The sequence below is a fragment of the Salmo trutta genome, unplaced genomic scaffold (assembly GCF_901001165.1).
Source record: "Salmo trutta unplaced genomic scaffold, fSalTru1.1, whole genome shotgun sequence".
Lineage (NCBI taxonomy): Eukaryota > Metazoa > Chordata > Actinopteri > Salmoniformes > Salmonidae > Salmo > Salmo trutta.
Window position 1 is genome coordinate 371,144 of NW_021822406.1, and position 24,469 is coordinate 395,612.

Here is a 24,469-nt window from a genome sequence, read left to right on the forward strand (position 1 = left end):
GCATCATGTTGTGGGGGTGCTTTGCTGCAGGAGGGTCTGGTGCACTTCACAAAATAGATGACATGATGAGGAGGAAAATGATGTGGATATATTGAAGCAACCTCTGAAGACATCAGTCAGGAAGTTAAAGCTTGGTCGCAAATTTGTCTTCCAAATGGACAATGACCCCAAGCATACTTCCAAAGTTGTAGCGAAATGGCTTAAGGTATTGGAGTGGCCATCACAAAGCCTTGAACTCAATCCTATAGAACATTTGTGGGCAGAACTGAAAAAGCGTAGGCGAGCAAGGAGGCCTACAAACCTGACTCGGTTACACCAGCTCTGTCAGGAGTAATGGGCCAAAATTCACCCAATTTATTGTGGAAAGCTTGTGGAAGGCTACCCTAAATGTTTGACCCAAGTTAAACAATTTAATGGCATTGCTACCAAATACTAATTGAGTGTATGTAAACTTCTGACCCACTGGGAATGTGATGAAAGATATAAAATCTGAAATAAATCATTCTCTCTACTATTATTCTGACATTTCACATTCTTAAAATAAAGTGGTCATCCTAACTGACGTAAGACAGGGAATTTTTACTAGGATTAAATGTCAGGAATTGTGAAAAACAGAGTTTAAATGTATTTGGCTAAGGTGTATGTTAACTTCCGACTTCAACTGTACATCTAGGGACTTCCAGAAATGAGCTCTTGTGAGTGGAAGGTGGAAAACACAACATGTCAGTCAGAACATCAGGAGGGTTTTGACAGCCTTTGACCTTGTATTTAAATGACTTTGCTTCTTTAGTTTGTTCCCAGTTTAGAACAGAAAACAGGTAAACAATAAGTTGGCCTCCGTACACCACATTGGTTAGTATTCTTTGTAGTAGACACATCTGTTGGGCTGGTACTGTTACACCGTGTAGGAGCAGTTTGGACCTACTCAGTACTGTTACACCGTGTAGGAGCAGTTTGGACCTACTCAGTACTGTTACACCGTGTAGGAGCAGTTTGGACCTACTCAGTACTGTTACACCGTGTAGGAGCAGTTTGGACCTACTCAGTACTGTTACACCGTGTAGGAGCAGTTTGGACCTACTCAGTACTGTTACACCGTGTAGGAGCAGTTTGGACCTACTCAGTACTGTTACACCGTGTAGGAGCAGTTTGAACCTACTCAGTCCTGTTATACCATTTGGACCTAGCTACCTTATTGGGATATTATCTGTTTGTTTGTTTGATTTCCTAAATGCAGATGTACAGTAGTATGGTAGAGTGTTTTAAATTCTCACTAATTAAAGATATTCAATAATCAACACATAATAAAATAAATAAAAAATCTACCCTTTTGTTTCAAAATACAATGAAAATTTCCCTCGACTGTGTTACCCTCCCACCCAGCAGATGGCGATGTGCCTGTTTCAGGCAATGCTGCCGGTGTGACGTATAATCTAATGGACGGGACGCTTCTTCAACAACAAAAGCGAGTTATTCACCTCGGTAGCTTCGAGCCAACATAGCCGAAAACATTTCAGCTCTTTAAATGCGTTCGTTGTATATTAGCCACTGTGTTTTAAACACACTTGTCGTATCTACTAGCTAGTTACACCATTTAGTTTGATATTTACGTTGTTGTTAGTCAGCTAGCTAGCTGGGTAAATTAGCAGTAGTGCTAGTCTAGTCACTAATGCTAACTAGCTATCTAGCTAACATCCCGACCATGAGCTCACTAAACGACTCCCCTTCTGAAGAGGGGATCTGCTGGACGGAGAAAGAAGCTCTGGGGCTGAACATTGTCGTGAAAGAGGAGAAGGAAGAGGAGGATGTCACAGTAAAAAAAGAAGCCGAGATTGAGGCTGTTACAGTGAAAGAAGAAGAGAAAGACGTTAGTGTGAAAGAAGATGAAGACGCGTTCAGAGTGAAAGAGGAGGAGGATGTTACAGTAAAAGAAGAGGAGGAAGAGGAGGATGCAGTATTTGGATTGGGGGAGATGACTGTCACAGTGAAAGAAGAGGCAGATATTTTTGGAATGAAGGAAGTGGGGGAGATTACTGTCACATTGGAAGAAGAAGAGGAGACAGGAGATCTGATTAACAACAGTGAGTAATATCTTAAAAACAGGGGTACAAACTCTGCAGTTGTTGAACCGATGTGTGGTTTTAAAGGGGCATTCTACTGAAGTTCTACACTTTAATAGTTCTGTACTGTAGGAATTGTGAAAGATACAAAGAGTGTGTGTGGGGGGGGGCAACAAAACGTTAATGGATCAAATGCATCCCATTATATTTTTTACAACATTTGTAAACATCTGAATATCTCTTTCTGTAGTGCTTTGCTTGACATCACATTAAAACAAAAATCAACTCATGTCTGACTTCAAATGACAAAGAGGACAGAATCAAGACAAGGAAGGATAGTTTTGATCAGAATGAAATGTATACAATAATAATTTCCACAGGTTTTTTAAAAGCTGATGGAGTTAGTTTTGTGCCAACAGAAATAAAGAGTTAAATGTGTGTCATAGGGCGGCACACAATTGGCCCAGCGTCTTCCGGGTTAGGGGAGGGTTTGCTTGGGGTAGGCTGTCATTGTAAAATAAAAATGTGTTCTTAACTGGCTTGCATAGTTAAACATTTCTTTTTGCAAATTGCTAAATGATCAACGGCATAACCATCTTAAAACAATTCCATATGTTAGCTCAGTCTAAAAGCACCAACATTCCCAATGTTGGAAATTATGGAAAAATGACAATTTCTGTCAAACAGTAACACTGTTTCTTTTATTAACCTTTTGTAACACAAGTTGATGTTTTAAATTCCCCAAAAAGAGCATATATTAAAACATTTGTACACATTTTTTGTCAAATTTTGTGTTTACAAATATGTTTTTCATGTTTTAAACAGTTATTATGATATATTTCATCCATTCCATGTTATTCATTCAAGAGTTTCTGTGATAGGCTGAGAAATTGGCAATTGAGCTAATCTGATGACCTAAAATAGCCACTGATAAGGAACGCTATGTACTCTGGAACTCAACTCCGTTATGTCATGTCCTAAGTGTAAAACGAACAGTGACTCCATGATTCAGGCCTTCTGGGAGTGCTATAAAGGCCAAAAATTCTGGGCGAGAGTTAGAAAGTTGTCTGTCAGAAGTTTTACAATATGTACAACTTTTAATCCGTCTATCTTCATATTTCAAGACATGGCAAATGGGGGTGCGGTGAGATACCCAATGGGCTGAGTTGTACTTTTCTCCTCAATCATTTTGAAAAATGTTTAAAAACTGGAAATCAAATTACCCTCCATCGTTAAGACAGTGGATAAATTAATAAAAAAAAAAAAACTGAGATCCACCCGAAAAGGCCTGTGAGAAACAGAGCCAAACAGACCCGTGCTGGTTCTGATCCGAGAGACCCGTTCAGATCTGAGTAGAGAAAGAGAGAGAGAAATAAACCTCCCACTGGGTGATGCCAGGGCAATGAATATAGACCTATAGGCTTAGGAGTCCACTGTGGTATTAATAGGAGTCCACTGTGTGGTATTAATAGGAGTCCACTGTGTGGTATTAATAGGAGTCCACTGTGTGGTATTAATAGGAGTCCACTGTGTGGTATTAATAGGAGTCCACTGTGTGGTATTAATAGGAGTCCACTGTGTGGTATTAATAGGAGTCCACTGTGTGGTATTAATAGGAGTCCACTGTGTGGTATTAATAGGAGTCCACTGTGTGGTATTAATAGGAGTCCACTGTGTGGTATTAATAGGAGTCCACTGCGTGGTATTAATAGGAGTCCACTGCGTGGTATTAATAGGAGTCCACTGCGTGGTATTAATAGGAGTCCACTGCGTGGTATTAATAGGAGTCCACTGCGTGGTATTAATAGGAGTCCACTGCGTGGTATTAATAGGAGTCCACTGCGTGGTATTAATAGGGTTAGGAGTCCACTCTATGATATTAACAGATATAGGTGTACAGATAGGCTACTACTTTTAGGTTACTAGTGTTATAGATATAGGTGTCCATAAGGAGTTAAATAAATAAATACAATTGTATTAAATTTGCTGCTATATAAGTCTGTTCCAAACTTTTGTGAAGGTTTAAACCAGCTTTAAATACACTGCAACAAGTGTTTTGTTTAATTCTGTTGAGACATTTTCTGTTGTGTTTGAATGGTACATTAGGGGTTAAGATGGGGTTAGAATGGTACATTAGGGGTTAAGATGGGGCTAGAATGGTACATAAGGGGTTAAGATGGGGCTAGAATGGTACATTAGGGGTTAAGATGGGGCTAGAATGGTACATTAGGGGTTAAGATGGGGCTAGAGTGGTACATAAGGTTCGTTATCAGGACATGTAAACACCTTATGCTGTTAGTTTCCACTTAACACATGACCCTGCCGTTGTGCTGTAGAATTTGAATAGACTGAACAAAAATATAAACGCAACATGCAACAATTTCAAAGATTTTACTGAGTTACAGTTCATAGAAGGAAATCAGCCAATTGAAATAAATTCATTAGGCCCTAATCTATGGACTTCACATGACTGGGAATACAGATATGCATCTGTTGTTCACAGATACCTAAAATAAAAGGTAGGGTTGTGGATCAGAAAACCAGTCAGTATCTGGTGTGACCACCATTTGCCTCATGCAGCGAGACACATCTCCTTCCCATAGAGTTGATCAGACTGTTGATTGTGGCTTGTGGAATATTGTCCCACTCCTCTCCAATGGCTTTGCAAGAGTTGCTGGAAATGGGTGGGAACTGAAAGACGCTGTCGTACACGTCGATCCAGAGCATTCCAAGCATACTCAATGGGTGACATGTCTGGTCAGTATGCAGGCCATGGAAGAACTGGGACATTTTCAGCTTAGAGTAATTGAGTACAGATCCTTGAGACATGGGGCCGTGCATTATCACGCTGAAACATGAGGTGATGGCGGCGGATGAATGGCACGACATTGGGCCTCAGGATCTTGTCACGGTATCTCTGTCCATTCAAATTGCCATCAATAAAATGCGATTAGTTGACATCAGCAAACCGCTCGTCCACACGACGCCATACCTGGGGTTTACCATCTACATGGTACAGTTGAAACCGGAATTTATCCATGAAGAGCACACTTCTCCAGCGTGCCAGTGGCCAATGAAGGTGAGCATTATTCCACTGAAGTAGGTTACGACGCCAAACTGCAATCAGGTCAAGACCCTGTTGAGGATGACGAGCACGCAGATGAGCTTCCCTGAGACGGTTTCTGACAGTTTGTGCATAAATTCTTTGGTTGTGCAATCCCACAGTTCATCAGCTGTCCGGTGGCTGGTCTCAGACGATCGCTGGATGTGGAGGTCCTGGGCTGGCGTGGTTACGGTTGTCTGCGGAATTTGCATACTGCCAAATTCTCTAAAACGACGTTGGAGGCGGCTTATGGCAGAGAAATTAACATAACATTTTTGGCAAACACCCTGGTGGACTTTCCTGTAGTCAGCATGCCAATTGCACACTCCCTCAAAACTTTAGACATCTGTAGAGTGGCCTTTTATTGTCCCCAGCACAAGGTGCATCTGTGTAATGATCATGCTGTTTAACCAGCTTCTTGATATGCAACACCTGTCAGGTGGATGGATTATCTTGGCAAAGGAGAAATGCTCACTACCAGGGATGTAAACAAATTTGTGCACTAAATTTGAGAAGCTTTTTGTGCATATGGAACATTTCTGGGATCTTTTATTTCAGCTCATGAAACATGGGACCAACACTTTACATGTTGCGTTTATATTTTTGTTCAGAGTATTAAGATTTACAAATATTTTCTGTACAGTAGAGTACAGTACAGAAAAGTGGAGTATAGTAGAGTTGAGTAGAGTTCATTACACACTAGAGTTGAACACACTATAATGTGTGTTATTGTACCGTACTGAGCTCTATTGTACTAAACTCTGTTTTCCATCATCGCTGGCCGTCGGCTAATCAGCCAGTTACCACTCATTTTCAGCCCACTATTTTACCCACTTCATATTACTAGGTATACTTTTCATCTAACAGTTTTAACTGGCTAGTCTGTCGAGCCCTCTCCTGCTAGAATGAACAATATGCATATTCTAGCCATCTATTGAGTGGAGAGGCACCTCACAAAGTGAATGGTGACAGGGAATCGTAGTCTGTACCCCTCCCGGTACAATCCGTGTGCTCTGTAGACAGAGGAGGGAGAGAATTTGAACGTCCCATGTCATAGAAGTGGTAATGATGATTTGAAATCCAGTAGGGAATCAACTAAATGTATATAAAATGAATTAAAACAAAACATTTGTTGCATACCATTCTAGCCCCATCTTAACCCCTTATCTACCATTCTAGCCCCATCTTAACCCCTAATGTACCACTCTAACCCCATCTTAACCCCTTATGTACCATTCTAGCCCCATCTTAACCCCTAATGTACCATTCTAGCCCCATCTTAACCCCTTATCTACCATTCTAGCCCCATCTTAACCCCTAATGTACCACTCTAACCCCATCTTAACCCCTTATGTACCATTCTAGCCCCATCTTAACCCCTAATGTACCATTCTAGCCCCATCTTAACCCCTAATGTACCACTCTAGCCCCATCTTAACCCCTTATGTACCACTCTAGCCCCATCTTAACCCCTAATGTACCATTCTAGCCCCATCTTAACCCCTAATGTACCACTCTAGCCCCATCTTAACCCCTTATGTACCACTCTAGCCCCATCTTAACCCCTAATGTACCATTCTAGTAGCAAACCAACAATTGGCCACTAGGTGTAATTATAGCAAGTAAAGGGAGATAAAACATTTATATTCAATAATAAATCCCCCAAATAAGTTCTATACATATTTTATTTTACATACAAAATGGCTCAGTTGCAGAGGTCGGAGAGACAGATAGCAAGGATTAAACAAGATGCTTTTTTCCAGTGGAGATTAGTTTATGAATTGCTTGGCTGGGCTGTGGGACAGCGGAGATGAGTTGATGAATTGCTTGGCTGGGCTGTGGAACAGTGGAGATTAGTTTATGAATTTCCTGGGAGGGCTGTAGGATTGATTCAAATGGAACTGTTAACAGCCAACATTACCCGGGTAGTATTGTGAATAACTAATGGCTATTAACCAATTGATATCCAGGATCCAAATGTAAAGTTTAATAATGAGGGATCTAGTAATCAAATCAGATTTTATTTGTCACATGCACTGAATACAACAGGAATACCAAGCAGTTTTAAGAAAAATAAGAGTTAAGTAACAAATAGATAAATAAAAATAACTAATAATTAAAGAGCAGCAGTAGACGGTGGCAGAAACATTATGTACAAACTAAGTTACAAATAACGTGAAAAAACACACACAATAGCACAATTGGTTAAGAGCCTGTAAAACGGCAGCCATCTCCTCCGGCGCCACTATATATTACAACAGGGTAAGGGGTTAAACCTCATAGGAAGAGCAGGAGATTTCATTCAGGTCTCTCTGTTTAACTAAATAATCTGTCTTTGGCAGGAGAGAGACCAGACTCTCACTCTGACAGATGGAAGAAGAGTCCTTCAGGAGAACCAGACCCAGAGACGCCCAAACCAGTGAGACGACACCACTGCTCCCAGTGTAATTTGAGTTTTAAGTGGTTATGGAAGCTGAAACAGCATGAGAGGACACACATAGGGGAGAAGCCACACCACTGCTCCCAGTGTGGAAAGAGTTTTACCCTGTTAGGGAACCTGAAAAAGCATAAAGGAATACACACAGGAGAAAAGCCTTTCCAATGTTCCCAGTGTGGAAAGAGATTTTCACGATCACAGGAAAGAAAATCACATGAGATGAAACACACAGGTGATAAACCACACCACTGCTCCCATTGTGGAAAGAGTTTTACCCAGTTAGGGAGCCTGAACAAACATAAGAGAATACACACAGGAGAAAAGCCTTACCACTGCTCCCAGTGTGGAAAGAGTTTTATACAGTTAGGGAACCTGAACAACCATAATATAATACACACAGAAGAAAAGCCTTTCCAGTGTTTCTACTGTGGAAAGAGATTTTCAAGATCACAGGACCTAAAATCACATGAGATGATACACACAGGGGAGAAACCACACCACTGCTCCCATTGTGCAAAGAGTTTTACCCAGTTAGGAAGTCTGAACAAACATAAGAAGAGAATACACTCTGGAGAGAAATCTTAACATACTTTCCTGGACAGAGGACCTGAAATCACATGACAGAATAGAGAGGCTGTGTTCTGACTTATGTTTTGAGGTTGTTTTTAAATAAATGTTGATATGAAAAATATGATTTGGATATTTTAAAATTACAATTATTAAATAGATTAGTAGAATGTGCATTTCTTGATTTTTAACCTAGAAATGTTATGAATTTAGATGTGTTTCATTGAGTTAAATTGTGTAGTAGTCTTCACGCTAAAGGTGTATGAACATTTGATGACGTTGTTCTGATAACGTTGACAATTTTTTGACATGAAGAACACTCACTTCCTCATCAATGTTCCCACCAGTATTATTCCACCATGTCAGAGAAAACACAGGTGCTGATTTGATTAATGGAACATATTGTTGTCTGAATATAAATATAATGTGGAACGGCACTAGTGGACATTCATTATATACATCTGTGTATTGTTACATGTAGGACCATTATAGACCTAGGTGCTTTTTTGTTGATATACATGTTTGTTTGACTGAATTAATCAGAAATTGCCTAATGTGCATATGTGTAGTAGATGTTAAGTTTGTTTTCAACTCAACTAACTCATTAAAAATATTCACTAATCAATCAACACGTTTCTCTTTATACATCTCACTGCTTCTTGACACACTGCTCACTTAATCCGGAAGTCAGCCACACCAATGTGTCTTTGGAAACACAGTACATAGCAACTAAAATCACATGAGAGGACACAGCCGGGGAGAAACCTTACCATTGCTCCCTGTGTGGAAAGGATTTTTCATATTTAGGGAGCCTGAACAAACATAAGAAGAGAATACACTCTGCAGTGAAGCCTTACTCATGTTCCCATTGCCTAATGAATTTTAGGTTGTTAAATCACCTTAAGGAGCATGAGAGGACACACACATCTTACCATGGTCCCAGTGGAAAATATTTGACCAATTTAGGGAAACAATAAGATCATGAGAGGACACACGGGAGAAATCACGCAGTTGTTCCCAGTGTGGAAAGAGTTTTACCCAGTTAGGGAGCCTGAAAAGGCATGAGAACATACACACACAGGGGAGGATAAGCTCACAGCTTGGAAAGAGTTCTAGTGAGGGAACCTAATTGTGGAAAGACATTTTCCTAGACGGAGGACCTGAATTCACATGACAGAATGGTCAGGCTGTGTTCTGACTTATAATGATTGTTGTTTTATGCCACATTAAATCTTATTGTTTATATGAAATATTCATGAAGAATAGGCCTGTTTTATTTTTTTCCTCTGGAGACATGATTATGTCTAAAATCAGATAATTTTAAAATGTATTTTGTTTTGATTCTACACTTTGATAGATTGGATACATGTAAGAACCCTTAGATGTTCATGATATGATTTAGATATTTTAAAATGTAAATTAGTAATTGGATGAATATAGTGTGTATTTCTTGATTCTAACCTTGAATCCTCAAGAAATGTAGTTGTTTTGGTTTCATTTAGTTAATTAGTGTTCTAGTCTTCAAGCTAAAGATGTATGAAAATGTGTTGATTTTCTGATAACATTGATAAGTTGTTGTCATGAAGAACATTCACGACCTCTTCAATGTTCCCATCAGTATTATTCCCCCATGTTAGAGAAAACACAGGTCCTTATCAAATCAAGTCAAATAAATGTTTATTTGTCACATGTGCCGAATACAACAGGTGTAGGTAGACCTTACAGTGAAATGCTTACTTACAAGCCCTTAACCAACAATGCAGTTTTAAGAAAAATACAAAAAGAACAAAGTAACAAATAATTAAAGAGCAGTAGTAAAATAACAATAGCGAGGCTTTATACAGGGGATACTGGTACAGAGTCAATGTGGAGACTATATACAGGGGGTACCGGGAGAGAGCCTTTGTGCAGGGGCACCGGTTAGTCGAGGTAATTGAGGTAATATGTACATGTACAGTGAGGGGGGAAAGTATTTGATCCCCTGCTGATTTTGTATGTTTGCCCACTGACAAAGAAATGATCAGTCTATAATTTTAATGGTTGGTTTGTTTATTTGAACAGTGAGAGACAGAATAACAACAAAAAATCCAGAAAAACGCATGTTACAAATGTTATAAATTGATTTGCATTTTAATGAGGGAAATAAGTATTTGACCCCCTCTCAATCAGAAAGATTTCTGGCTCCCAGGTGTCTTTTATACAGGTAACGAGCTGAGATTAGGAGCACACTCTTAAAGGGAGTGCTCCTAATCTGTTTGTTACCTGTATAAAAGACACCTGTCCACAGAAGCAATCAATCAATCAGATTCCAAACTCTCCACCATGGCCAAGACCAAAGAGCTCTCCAAGGATGTCAGGGACAAGATTGTAGACCTACACAAGGCTGGAATGGGCTACAAGACCATCGCCAAGCAGCTTGGTGAGAAGGTGACAACAGTTGGTGCGATTATTCGCAAATGGAAGAAACACAAAAGAACTGTCAATCAACCTCGGCCTGGAGCTCCATGCAAGATCTCACCTTGTGGAGTTGCAATGATCATGAGAACGGTGAGGAATCAGCCCAGAACTACACGGGAGGATCTTGTCAATGATCTCAAGGCAGCTGGGACCATAGTCACCAAGAAAACAATTGGTAACACACTACGCCGTGAAGGACTGAAATCCTGCAGCGCCCGCAAGGTCCCCCTGCTCAAGAAAGCACATATACATGCCCATCTGAAGTTTGCCAATGAACATCTGAATGATTCAGAGGACAACTGGGTGAAAGTATTGTGGTCAGATGAGACCAAAATGGAGCTCTTTGGCATCAACTCAACTCGCCGTGTTTGGAGGAGGAGGAATGCTGCCTATGACCCCAGGAACACCATCTCCACCGTCAAACATGGAGGTGGAAACATTATGCTTTGGGGGTGTTTTGCTGCTAAGGGGACAGGACAACTTCACCGCATCAAAGGGACGATGGACAGGGCCATGTACCGTCAAATCTTGGGTGAGAACCTCCTTCCCTCAGCCAGGGCATTGAAAATGGGTCGTGGATGGGTATTCCAGCATGCCAATGACCCAAAAGACACGGCCAAGGCAACAAAGGAGTGGCTCAAGAAGAAGCACATTAATATCCTGGAGTGGCCTAACCAGTCTCCAGACCTTAATCCCATAGAAAATCTGTGGAGGGAGCTGAAGGTTCGAGTTGCCAAACGTCAGCCTCGAAACCTTAATGACTTGGAGAAGATCTGCAAAGAGGAGTGGGACAAAATCCGTCCTGAGATGTGTGCAAACCTGGTGGCCAACTACAAGAAACGTCTGACCTCTGTGATTACCAACAAGGGTTTTGCCACCAAGTACTAAGTCATGTTTTGCAGAGGGGTCAAATACTTTTTTCCCTCATTAAAATGCAAATAATTTTATAACATTTTTGACATGCATTTTTCTGGATTTTTTTGTTGTTATTCTGTCTCTCACTGTTCAAGTAAACCTACCATTAAAATTATAGACTGATAATTTCTTTGTCAGTTGGCAAACGTACATAATCAGCAGGGGATCAAATACTTTTTTCCCTCGCTGTAGGTAGAGTTATTAAAGTGACTATGCATCGATAAGAACAGAGTTGCAGCAGTGTAAAAGGGGGGCAATGCAAATAGTCTGGGTAGCCATTTGATTAGATGGTCAGGAGTCTTATGGCTTGGGGGTAGAAACTGTTTAAAAGCCTCTTGGACCTAGACTTGGCGCTCCAGTACTGCTTGCCGTGCGGTAGCAGAGAGAATCATCTATGACTAGGGTGGCTGGAGTCTTTGACAATTTCTAGGACCTTCCCCTGACACCGCCTGGTATATAAGTCCTGGATGGCAGGAAGCTTGGCCCCAGTGATGTACTGCACCGTACGCACTACCCTCTGTAGTGCCTTGTGGTCGGAGGCCAAGCAGTTGCCATACCAGGCAGTGATGCAACCTGTAAGGATGCTCTCAATGGTACAGTTGTAGAACCTTTTGAGGATCCATGCCAAATATTTTCAGTCTCCTGAGGGGAATAGGTTTTGTTGTGCCCTCTTCACGACTGTCTTGGTGTGCTTGGACCATGTTAGTTTGTTTGTGATGTGGACGCCAAGGAACTTGAAGCTCTCAACCTGCTCCACTAAAGTCCCGTCAATGAGAATGGGGGCGTGCTCAGTCCTCTTTTTCCTGTAGTCCACAATCATCCCCTTCGTCTTGATCACGTTGAGGGAGAGGTTGTTGTCCTTGCACCACACGGTCAGGTCTCTGACCTCCTCCCTATAGGCTGTCTCGTCATTGTTGATGATCAGGCCTACCACTGTTGTGTCATTGGCAAACTTAATGATGGTGTTGGAGTCGTGCCTGGCCGTGCAGTCATGAGTGAACAGGTAGTACAGGAGGGGACTGAGCACGCACCCCTGATGGGCCCCCATGTTGTGGATCAGCGTGGAGGATGTGTTGTTACCTACCCTCACCACCTGGGGGCGGCCCGTCAGGAAGTCCAGGATCCAGTTGCAGAGGGATGTGTTTAGTCCCAGGGTCCTTTGCTTATTGATGAGCTTTGAGGTCACTATGGTTTTGAATGCTGAGCTGTAGTCAATGAACAGCATTCTCACATAGGTGTTCCTTTTGTCCAGGTATGAAAGGGCAGTGTGGGGTGCAATAGAGATTGCGTCATCTATGGATCTGCTGGGGCGGTATGCAAATTGGAGTGGGTCTAGGGTTTCTTGAATAATAGTGTTGATGTGAGCCATGACCAGCCTTTCAAAGCACTTCATGGCTGCAGACCGTGAGTGCTACGGGTCGGTAGTCATTTAGGCAGGTTACTTTAGTGTTCTTGGGCATAGGGACTATGGTGGTCTGCTTGAAACATGTTGGTATTACAGACTCAGTCAGGGACTGGTTGAAAATGTCAGTGAAGACACTTGCCAGTTGGTCAGCGCATGCTTAGTGTACACGTCCTGGTAACCCGTCTAGCCCTGCGGCCTTGTGAATGTTGACCTGTTCAAAGGTCTTACTCACATCGGCTGCGGAGAGCGTATTCACACAGTCGTCCGGAACAGCTGATGCTGTCATGCATGTTTCAGTGTTACTTGCCTCGAAGCGATCATAGAAGTTATTTAGCTCATCTGGTAGTCTCGTGTCACTGGGCAGCTCTCGGCTGTGCTTCCCTTTGTAGCCTGTAATAGTTTGCAAGCCCTGCCACATCCGACAAGCGTCGGAGCAGGTGTAGTAAGATTCGACCTTAGTCCTGTATCAATGCTTTGCCTGTTTGATGGTTTGTCGGAGAGCATTACGGGATTTAGAGTCCCGCTCCTTGAAAGCGGCAGCTCAGTGCGAATGTTGCCTGTAATTCATGGCTTCTAGTTGGGGTATGTACGTACAGTCACTGTGGGGACGACGTCATCAATACACTTATTGATGAAGCCAGTGACTGATGTGGTGCACTCAATGCCATCGGAAGAATCCTGGAACATATTCCAGTCTGTTCTAGGAAAACAGTCCTGTAGCTTAGCATCTGCTTCATCTGACCACTTTCTTATTGACTGAGTCACTGGTGCTTCCTGCTTTAGTTTTTGCTTGTAAGCAGGTATCAGGAGGATATAATTATGGTCAGATTTGCCAAATGGAGGGTGAGGGAGAGCATTGTACGCGTCGCTATATTTGGAGTAAAGGTGGACTAGAGTTTTTTTCCCCCTCTGGTTCCACATTTAACATGCTGGCAGAAATGAGGTAAAACGTATTTGAGTTTCCCTGCATTAAAGTCCCCGGCCACTTGGAGCGCCACCTCTGGATGATCATTTTTCTGTTTGCTTATGACCTTATACAGCTCATTGAGTGCGGTCTTAGTGCCAGCATCGGTTTGCGGTGGTAAATAGTTAGCTACGAAGAATATAGATGAAAACTATCTAGGTAGATAGTGTAGTCTACAGCTTATCATGAGATACTCTACCTCAGGCGAGCAAACCTTGAGACTTCCTTAGATATCGTGCACCCAGCTGTTGTTTACAAATATACATAGATCGCCACCCCTTGTCTTACCAGAGGCTGCTGTTCTATCCTGCCGATACAGTGTATCCCGCCAGCTGTATGTTATTCATGTCGTCGTTCAGTCACGACTCGGTGAAACATAAGATATTACAGTTTTTAATGTCCTGTGGTAGGATATACGTGCTTGTAGTTCGTCCACTTTATTACCCAGTGATTGTACGTTGGCCAATAGTACCGATGGCAAAGGCAGATTAGCCACTCGTCGCCGGATCCTCACAAGGCACCCCGATCTGCTTCCGCGAAACCTCCGTCGAGTAACAATTAAACAATTAGTAACAATTAAACATAGTTAGTTTGATAAAATAAGTAACAGTCATCAGATTAATGATAGTCACATCACAACAATTTTTATCTGAATAAGAAGAAAATGAATATTTTTAACTGTGTTAGCCACTAGTGGACATTGATTATGTACATGTACATCTATGTACTTACAGAAATGAGCTCTTCTGAGCGGGTGATTGGATGGCTGGAAGGTAGACAACACAACACAACGTGTCAGTCAGAACATCACTAGAGGTCTTCTGAGTGGGTGAATGGATGGCTGGAAGGTAGATAACACAACATGTCAGTCAGAACATCACTAGAGGTCTTCTGAGTGGGTGAATGGATGGCTGGAAGGTAGATAACACAACATGTCAGACAGAACATCACTAGAGGTCTTCTGAGTGGGTGAATGGATGGCTGGAAGGTAGATAACACAACATGTCAGTCAGAACATCAGGAGTATTTTTCCAGGTTAGGACAGATGTTTCTACTATAGTGAATATTAACCAATGAGGTGGGTCTTTCTACATTCTACCAACCCAACAGATGTTTCTACTACAGTGAATATTAACCAATGAGGTGGGTCTTTCCACATTATACCAACCCGACAAATGTTTCTACAACTGGGATTACTAACCAATGAGGTGGGTCGTTCCACATCCTACCAACCCAACAGATGTCTACTACAGTAAGTATTAACCAAAATTGAAACTTCCCTCGACTGTGTTACCCTTCCAGCCAGCAGATGGCGATGTGCCTGTTTCAGGCAATGCTGCCAGTGTGACGTATAATCTAATGGACGGGACGCTTCTTCAACACTTCTTATCCATCTCTGTATCTTTCTAGCCAACATAGCCGAAAACATTCAAGCTCTTTATAAGCTTTCGGTGTATATTAGACACAGTGTTATAAACACACTTGTCGTATCTACTAGCTAGTTATCCAATTTAATTGAATATTTACGTTGTTGTTAGTCAGCTAGCTAGCTGGGTAAATTAGCAGTAGTACTAGTCTAGTCACTAATGCTAACTAGCTATCTAGCTAACATCCCGACCATGAGCTCACTAAACGACTCCCCTTCTGAAGAGGGGATCTGCTGGACGGAGAAAGAAGCTCTGGGGCTGAACGTTGTCGTGAAAGAGGAGAAGGAAGAAGAGGATGTCACAGTAAAAAAAGAAGCCGAGATTGAGGCTGTTACAGTGAAAGAAGTTAAATTGGCAGAAGATGAAGACGCGTTCAGAGTGAAAGAGGAGGAGGATGTTACAGTAAAAGAGGAGGAGGAAGAGAAAGAGGAGGTGACTGTCACAGTGAAAGAAGAGGCAGATATTTTTGGAATGAAGGAAGTGGGGGAGATCACTGTCACATTGGAAGAAGAAGAGGAGGAGACAGGAGATCTGATTAACAACAGTGAGTAATATCTTAAAAACAGGGGTACAAACTCTGCAGTTGTTGAACCGATGTGTGGTTTTAAAGGGGCATTCTACTGAAGTTCTACACTTTAATAGTTCTGTACTGTAGGAATTGTGAAAGCTACAAAGAGTGGGGGGGCGGCCAACAAAACGTTTATGGATCAAATGCTTCCCATTATATTTTTTCACAACATTTGTAAACATGTGAATATCTCTTTCTGTAGTGCTTTGCTCAGTGTCTATGCTTGACATCACATTAATGCAAAAATCAACTCATGTCTGACTTCAAATGATGAAGAGGACAGAATCAAGACAAGGAAGGATCATTTTGATCAGGATGAAATGTAAAAAAGAAATGACCACAGGTTATTTAAAAGCCGATGGAGTTAGTTTTGTGCCAACAGAAATAAGGGGTTAAATGTGTGTCCAAAAAAACAAAAAATATTTCCTTATCTTTTTTTATATCTGCTAGATCAAGGACAGACTTCAAAACCTTAGTCAAAATGTTGATTAATAAGGAATGTCTTTTTTGCCATTTATGAATGTGTTATTAAAATGCGTTTCTATGGGCTATAGTAGTAAAGGACAAATAAAAGATTTTATCAAATGTTTAAATATTTTTGTGGGGATACCTAAAGGGATCCTACAATTCTTAATCTAATAGCTAAATGATTAACAGCATAACCATCTTAAAACAATTCCATATGTTATCTTAGTCTAAAAGCACCAACATTCCCAATGTTGGAAATTATGGAAAAATGACCATTTCTGTCAAACAGTTACACTGTTTCTTTTATTAACCTTTTGTAACACAAGTTGATGATTTAAAATCCCCAAAAAGAGCATATATTAAAACATTTGTACACATTTATTGTAAAATGTTGTGTTTACAAATATGTTTTTCATGTTTTGAACAGTTATTTTGATACATTCCATTCCATGTTATTCATTCAAAAGTTGTGAGTTTCTGTGATAGTCAGGCTGAGAAATTGGCAATTGAGCTAATCTGACGACCTAAAATGGTCACCGATATGGCCGTTATAGGCAATGGAACGCTATTGACTCTGGAACTCTACTCCGTTATAGGCAATGGAACGCTATGGACTCTGGAACTCAACTCCATTATAGGCAATGGAACGCTATGGACTCTGGAACTCAACTCCTTTATAGGCAATGGAACACTATGGACTATCAACTCTGGAAGCTTAATTGGAATTTACATATTTGCGTTCTTTTTTATGTTATAGTGGCTGTTACTCTCCCCAGGGGCCAAATGTGGGGTGTCTCCACATCTGTATTTGTTCATACAGTACCAATAGAAAGCCTTCACCCCTCTTGGATTTATTTTCTTCAGTTTATTACAATTCTACAGCACAACGGCAGAGTCATGTCCTAAGTGTAAAACAAACAGTGACTCCATGAATCAGGCCTTCTGGGAGTGCTATAAAGTCCAACAATTATATTGTTAGATTAAAGGAGTAACTCTGTTAGACTTAAAACATTTTTCCCCACCTCAAGTTCAACTGTCAGAGTCAGTTGGAACACATAGCTAAGCCCAATAATATCCACACCAAACCATAGCTAAACCCAATAATATCCACACCAAACCATAGCTAAACCCAATAATATCCACACCAAACCATAGCTAAACCCAATAATATCCACACCAAACCATAGCTAAACCCAATAATATCCACACCAAACCATAGCTAAACCCAATAATATCCACACCAAACCATAGCTAAACCCAATAATATCCACACCAAACCATAGCTAAGCCCAATAATATCCACACCAAACCATAGCTAAACTCAATAATATCCACACCAAACCATAGCTAAGCCCTATAATATCCACACCAAACCATAGCCAAACCCTGTAATATCCACACCAAACCATAGCTAAGCCCTATAATATCCACACCAAACCATAGCTAAACCCAATAATATCCACACAGCTAAACCAAATAATATCCAAACACATAATACCCAAACACATAGCTAAACCCAATAATATCCACACCAAACCATAGCTAAGCCCAGTAATATCCACACCAAACCACAGCTAAACCAATAATATCCACACCAAACCATAGCTAAGCCCTATAATATCCACACCAAACCATAGCTAAGCCCTGTAATATCCACACCAAACCATAGCTAAGCCCTATAATATCCACACCAAACCATAGCTAAACCCAATAATATCCACACCAAACCATAGCTAAACCCAATAATATCCACACCAAACCATAGCTAAACCCAATAATATCCACACCAAACCATAGCTAAACCCAATAATATCCACACCAAACCATAGCTAAACCCAGTAATATCCACACCAAACCATAGCTAAACCCTATAATATCCACACCAAACCATAGCTAAACCCTATAATATCCACACCAAACCATAGCTAAGCCCAATAATATCCACACCAAACCATAGCTAAACCCAATAATATCCACACCAAACCATAGCTAAACTCAATAATATCCACACCAAACCATAGCTAAACCCAATAATATCCACACCAAACCATAGCTAAACCCAGTAATATCCACACCAAACCATAGCTAAACCCAATAATATCCACACCAAACCATAGCTAAACCCTATAATATCCACACCAAACCATAGCTAAACCCTATAATATCCACACCAAACCATAGCTAAACCCTATAATATCCAAACCAAACCATAGCTAAACCCAATAATATCCACACCAAACCATAGCTAAACCCAATAATATCCACACCAAACCATAGCTAAGCCCAATAATATCCACACCAAACCATAGCTAAACCCTGTAATATCCACACCAAACCATAGCCAAACCCAATAATATCCACACCAAACCATAGCTAAACCCAATAATATCCACACCAAACCATAGCTAAACCCAATAATATCCACACCAAACCATAGCTAAACCCAATAATATCCACACCAAACCATAGCTAAACCCAATAATATCCACACCAAACCATAGCTAAACCCTATAATATCCACACCAAACCATAGCTAAACCGAATAATATCCACACCAAACCATAGCTAAACCCAATAATATCCACACCAAACCATAGCTAAACCCAATAATATCCACACCAAACCATAGCTAAGCCCAATAATATCCACACCAAACCATAGCTAAGCCCAATAATATCCACACAGCTAAACCCAATAATATCCACACCAAACCATAGCTAAACCCAATAATATCCACACCAAACCATAGCTAAGCCCAATAATATCCACACCAAACCATAGCTAAACCCTGTAATATCCACACCAAACCATAGCTAAACCCAATAATATCCACACCAAACCATAGCTAAACCCAATAATATCCACGCCAAACCATAGCTAAGCCCAATAATATCCACACCAAACCATAGCTAAACCCAATAATATCCACACCAAACCATAGCTAAACCCAATAATATCCACACCAAACCACAGCTAAACCCTGTAATATCCACACCAAACCATAGCTAAACCCAATAATATCCACACCAAACCATAGCTAAGCCCAATAATATCCACACCAAACCATAGCTAAGCCCAATAATATCCACACCAAACCATAGCTAAACCCAATAATATCCACACCAAACCATAGCTAAACCCTATAATATCCACACCAAACCATAGCTAAACCCAATAATATCCACACCAAACCATAGCTAAACCCAAAAATATCCACACCAAACCATAGCTAAGCCCAATAATATCCACACCAAACCATAGCTAAACCCAATAATATCCACACCAAACCATAGCTAAGCCCAATAATATCCACACCAAACCATAGCTAAACCCTGTAATATCCACACCAAACCATAGCTAAACCCAATAATATCCACACCAAACCATAGCTAAACCCAATAATATCCACACCAAACCATAGCTAAACCCAATAATATCCACACCAAACCATAGCTAAACCCAATAATATCCACACCAAACCATAGCTAAGCCCTGTAATATCCACACCAAACCATAGCTAAACCCTGTAATATCCACACCAAACCATAGCTAAACCCTATAATATCCACACCAAACCATAGCTAAACCCTATAATATCCACACCAAACCATAGCTAAACCCTATAATATCCACACCAAACCATAGCTAAACCCTATAATATCCACACCAAACCATAGCCAAACCCTATAATATCCACACCAAACCATAGCTAAACCCAATAATATCCACACCAAACCATAGCTAAACCCAATAATATCCACACCAAACCATAGCTAAACCCAATAATATCCACACCAAACCATAGCTAAGCCCAATAATATCCACACCAAACCATAGCTAAACCCAATAATATCCACACCAAACCATAGCTAAGCCAAATAATATCCACACCAAACCATAGCTAAACCCAATAATATCCACACCAAACCATAGCTAAGCCCAATAATATCCACACCAAACCATAGCTAAACCCAATAATATCCACACCAAACCATAGCTAAGCCCAATAATATCCACACCAAACCATAGCTAAGCCCAATAATATCCACACCAAACCATAGCTAAACCCAATAATATCCACACCAAACCATAGCTAAACCCAATAATATCCACACCAAACCATAGCTAAACCCAATAATATCCACACCAAACCATAGCTAAACCCTATAATATCCACACCAAACCATAGCTAAACCCTATAATATCCAAACCATAGCTAAACCCAATAATATCCACACCAAACCATAGCTAAACCCTGTAATATCCACACCAAACCATAGCTAAACCCAATAATATCCACACCAAACCGAAACAAAAGTTTCTAAACTTTATTAGGGTAATATCAAACGTAGGCCTGAGTCAAGTCATTGTTTATGGGGAAAATGTGAACAGGTTTTTATATTGCAGCATTAAATGAAGTTTAGCATCTGTCATTAAATTACGTTTAGCATCTCACACTTTTTCCGTTTCATGGTTTGAGTGAGTAGCCCTATAGGCCTACTGGTAATTACATTATGTTGCAGAAAACACAACAGTAACTTAATTTTTAAAACAGAATTAAACAAAACACTTGTTGCATACCATTCTAGCCCCATCTTAACCCCTAATGTACCATTCTAGCCCCATCTTAACCCCTCATGTACCATTCTAGCCCCATCTTAACCCCTAATGTACCATTCTAGCCCCATCTTAACCCCTAATGTACCATTCTAGCCCCATCTTAACCCCTAATGTACCATTCTAGCCCCATCTTAACCCCTAATGTACCATTCTAGCCCCATCTTAACCCCTAATGTACCATTCTAGCCCCATCTTAACCCCTCATGTACCATTCTAGCCCCATCTTAACCCCTAATGTACCATTCTAGCCCCATCTAACCCCTAATGTACCATTCTAGCCCCATCTTAACCCCTTATGTACCATTCTAGCCCCATCTTAACCCCTAATGTACCATTCTAGCCCCATCTTAACCCCTAATGTACCATTCTAACCCCATCTTAACCCCTAATGTACCATTCTAGCCCCATCTTAACCCCTAATGTACCACTCTAGCCCCATCTTAACCCCTTATGTACCACTATAGCCCCATCTTAACCCCTTATGTACCATTCTAGCCCCATCTTAACCCCTAATGTACCACTCTAGCCCCATCTTAACCCCTAATGTACCATTCTAGCCCCATCTTAACCCCTAATGTACCATTCTAACCCCATCTTAACCCCTAATGTACCATTCTAGCCCCATCTTAACCCCTTATGTACCATTCTAGCCCCATCTAAACCCCTCATGTACCATTCTAGCCCCATCTAAACCCCTCATGTACCATTCTAGCCCCATCTTAACCCCTAATGTACCATTCTAGCCCCATCTTAACCCCTAATGTACCATTCTAACCCCATCTAAACCCCTAATGTACCATTCTAGCCCCATCTTAACCCCTAATGTACCATTCTAGCCCCATCTTAACCCCTAATGTACCATTCTAGCCCCATCTTAACCCCTAATGTACCATTCTAGCCCCATCTTAACCCCTAATGTACCATTCTAGCCCCATCTTAACCCCTAATGTACCATTCTAGCCCCATCTTAACCCCTTATGTACCATTCTAGCCCCATCTTAACCCCTTATGTACCATTCTAGCCCCAACTTAACCCCTATGTACCATTCTAGCCCCATCTTAACCCCTATGTACCATTCTAGCCCCATCTTAACCCCTTATGTACCATTCTAGCCCCATCTTAACCCCTAATGTACCATTCTAGCCCCATCTTAACCCCTAATGTACCATTCTAGCCCCATCTTAACCCCTTATGTACCATTCTAGCCCCATCTTAACCCCTAATGTACCATTCTAGTAGCAAACCAACAATTGGCCACTAGGTGTAATTATAGCAAGTAAAGGGAGATAAAACATATCTATGCAATAATAAATCCCCCAAATAAGTTCTATACATATTTTATTTTACATACAAAATGGCTCGGTTGCAGAGGTCGGAGAGACAGATAGCAAGGATTAAACAAGATGCTTTTTTCCAGTGGAGATTAGTTTATGAATTGCCTGGCTGGGCTGTGGGACAGTGGAGATTAGTTGATGAATTACCTGGCAGGGTTGTGGGACAGTGGAGATTAGTTGATGAATTTCCTGGCTGGGCAGTGGAACAGTGGAGATTAGTTGATGAATTGCCTGGCTGGGCTGTGGAACAGTGGAGATTAGTTGATGAATTTCCTGGCTGGGCAGTGGAACAGTGGAGATTAGTTGATGAATTACCTGGCTGGGCTGTGGGACAGTGTATGCATAGGATTGATTCAAATGGAACTGTTAACATTACCCAGGTAGTATTGTGAATAACTTATGGCTATTAACCAATCGGCATCCAGGATCCAAATGCAAGTTGAATAATGAGTGATCTCGTAATCAAATAAATAAAAAATACAACTGGAATACAGCAGGAATACAACAAGCCCTTAACCAACAATGAAGTTTTAACACTTATTTTTCTTAAGTAACAAATAGATAAATAAAAACAAATAAAGAGCAGCAGTAGACTGTGGCAGAAACTTTATGTACAAACTAAGTTACAAATAATGCGAGAAAACACACACAATAGCACAATTGGTTAAGAGCCTGTAAAACGGCAGCCATCTCCTCCAGCGCCACTATATATTACAACAGGGTAATGGATTAAACCTCATAGGAAGAGCAGGAGATTTCATTCAGATCTCTCTGTTTAACTAAATACTCTGTCTTTGGCAGGAGAGAGACCAGACTCTCACTCTGACAGATGGAAGAAGAGTCCTTCAGGAGAACCAGACCCAGAGACGCCCAAACCAGTGAGACGACACCACTGCTCCCAGTGTAATTTGAGTTTTAAGTGGTTATGGAAGCTGAAACAGCATGAGAGGACACACATAGGGGAGAAGCCACACCACTGCTCCCAGTGTGGAAAGAGTTTTACCCTGTTAGGGAACCTGAAAAAGCATAAAGGAATACACACAGGAGAAAAGCCTTTCCAATGTTCCCAGTGTGGAAAGAGATTTTCACGATCACAGCACCTAAAATCACATGAGAGGACACACACAGGTGATAAACCACACCACTGCTCCCAGTGTGGAAAGAGATTTACCCAGTTAGGGAGCCTGAAAAAGCATAAAGGAATACACACAGGAGAAAAACCTTTCCAATGTTCCCAGTGTGGAAAGAGATTTTCAGGATTGCAGCACCTAAAATCACACGAGAGGACACACACAGGGGAGAAGCCACACCATTGTGCCCTGTGTGGAAAGGATTTTACTCAGTTAGGGAACCTAAAAAAACATCAGATGAAACACACAGGAGAAAAGCCTTACCACTGCTCCCAGTGTGGAAAGAGTTTTACCCAGTTAGGGAACCTGAACAACCATAATATAATACACACAGAAGAAAAGCCGTTCCAATGTTCCCACTGTGGAAAGAGATTTTCACGATCACAGGACCTAAAATCACATGAAAGGACACACACGGGGGAGAAACCACACCACTGCTCACATTGTGGAAAGAGTTTTACCCAGTTAGGAAGCCTGAACAAACATAAGAAGAGAATACACTCTGGAGAGATCTTAACACACTTTCCTGGACAGAGGACCTGAGATCACATGACAGAATAGAGAGGCTGTGTTCTGACGTCTGTTTTTTTATTAAATGTTGATATGAAAAATATGATTTGGATATTTTTAAATTACAGTTATTAAATAGATTAGTAGAATGTGCATTTCTTGATTTTAGCCTAGAAATGTTATGAATTTAGTAAAAAGCATTTCATTAAAGCAACATATCTTTTAATATAAATCTGAATATCAATTAAATATGGAACACCACTAGTGGACATTCATTATATACATCTGTGTATTGTTACTTGTAGGCGTATTATAGACCTAGATGCTTATTTAGAAATATTTTGATATTATCTGTTTATTTGACTGAATAAATCAGAAATTGCCTAAATACAGATGTGTAGTAGATGTAAAGTTTGTTTTCATTTCTCACTCATAAAAATGTTTCACTAATCAATCAACACATGCTTATCTTTATACATCTCAATATAATATTGTTAGCTTTC

At 40.8% G+C, this 24,469-nt stretch overlaps 1 protein-coding gene and 1 long non-coding RNA gene across 4 annotated transcripts; both read left to right on the top strand.

The window, feature by feature from the left end:
• The first annotated feature begins 1,920 nt into the window (after positions 1-1,920).
• Positions 1,921-24,060, top strand: LOC115182233 (gastrula zinc finger protein XlCGF7.1-like). 3 transcript variants are annotated; one of them, XM_029743858.1, is made up of 3 exons: positions 1,921-2,000; positions 15,796-15,879; positions 23,128-24,060. In XM_029743858.1, the coding sequence occupies exons 1-3, from the start codon at positions 1,973-1,975 to the stop codon at positions 23,997-23,999; spliced, it is 984 nt and encodes a 327-aa protein (XP_029599718.1). In that variant the 5' UTR covers positions 1,921-1,972; the 3' UTR covers positions 24,000-24,060. The 3 variants fall into 3 exon arrangements, with proteins under 3 accessions (XP_029599718.1, XP_029599720.1, XP_029599719.1); XM_029743860.1 differs by having other exon boundaries at positions 1,942-1,972; positions 15,768-15,879; XM_029743859.1 differs by lacking the exon at positions 1,921-2,000 and having other exon boundaries at positions 15,716-15,879.
• LOC115182234 (uncharacterized) lies at positions 2,042-8,796 on the top strand. The gene is made up of 2 exons (XR_003873685.1): positions 2,042-2,081; positions 7,506-8,796. It is a non-coding gene; the product is annotated as an uncharacterized LOC115182234 (long non-coding RNA).
• Positions 24,061-24,469: the final 409 nt, after the last annotated feature.

Coding starts and splice junctions, on each gene's coding strand:
- LOC115182233 (XM_029743858.1), top strand. CDS start 1,973: ATGACTGTCACAGTGAAAGAAGAGGCAG. Junction 2,001..15,795: donor CACAGTGAAAGAAGAGGCAG/ATATTTTTGGAA, acceptor AAGAAGAGGCAG/ATATTTTTGGAATGAAGGAA. Junction 15,880..23,127: donor AGGAGATCTGATTAACAACA/GTGAGTAATATC, acceptor TGTCTTTGGCAG/GAGAGAGACCAGACTCTCAC.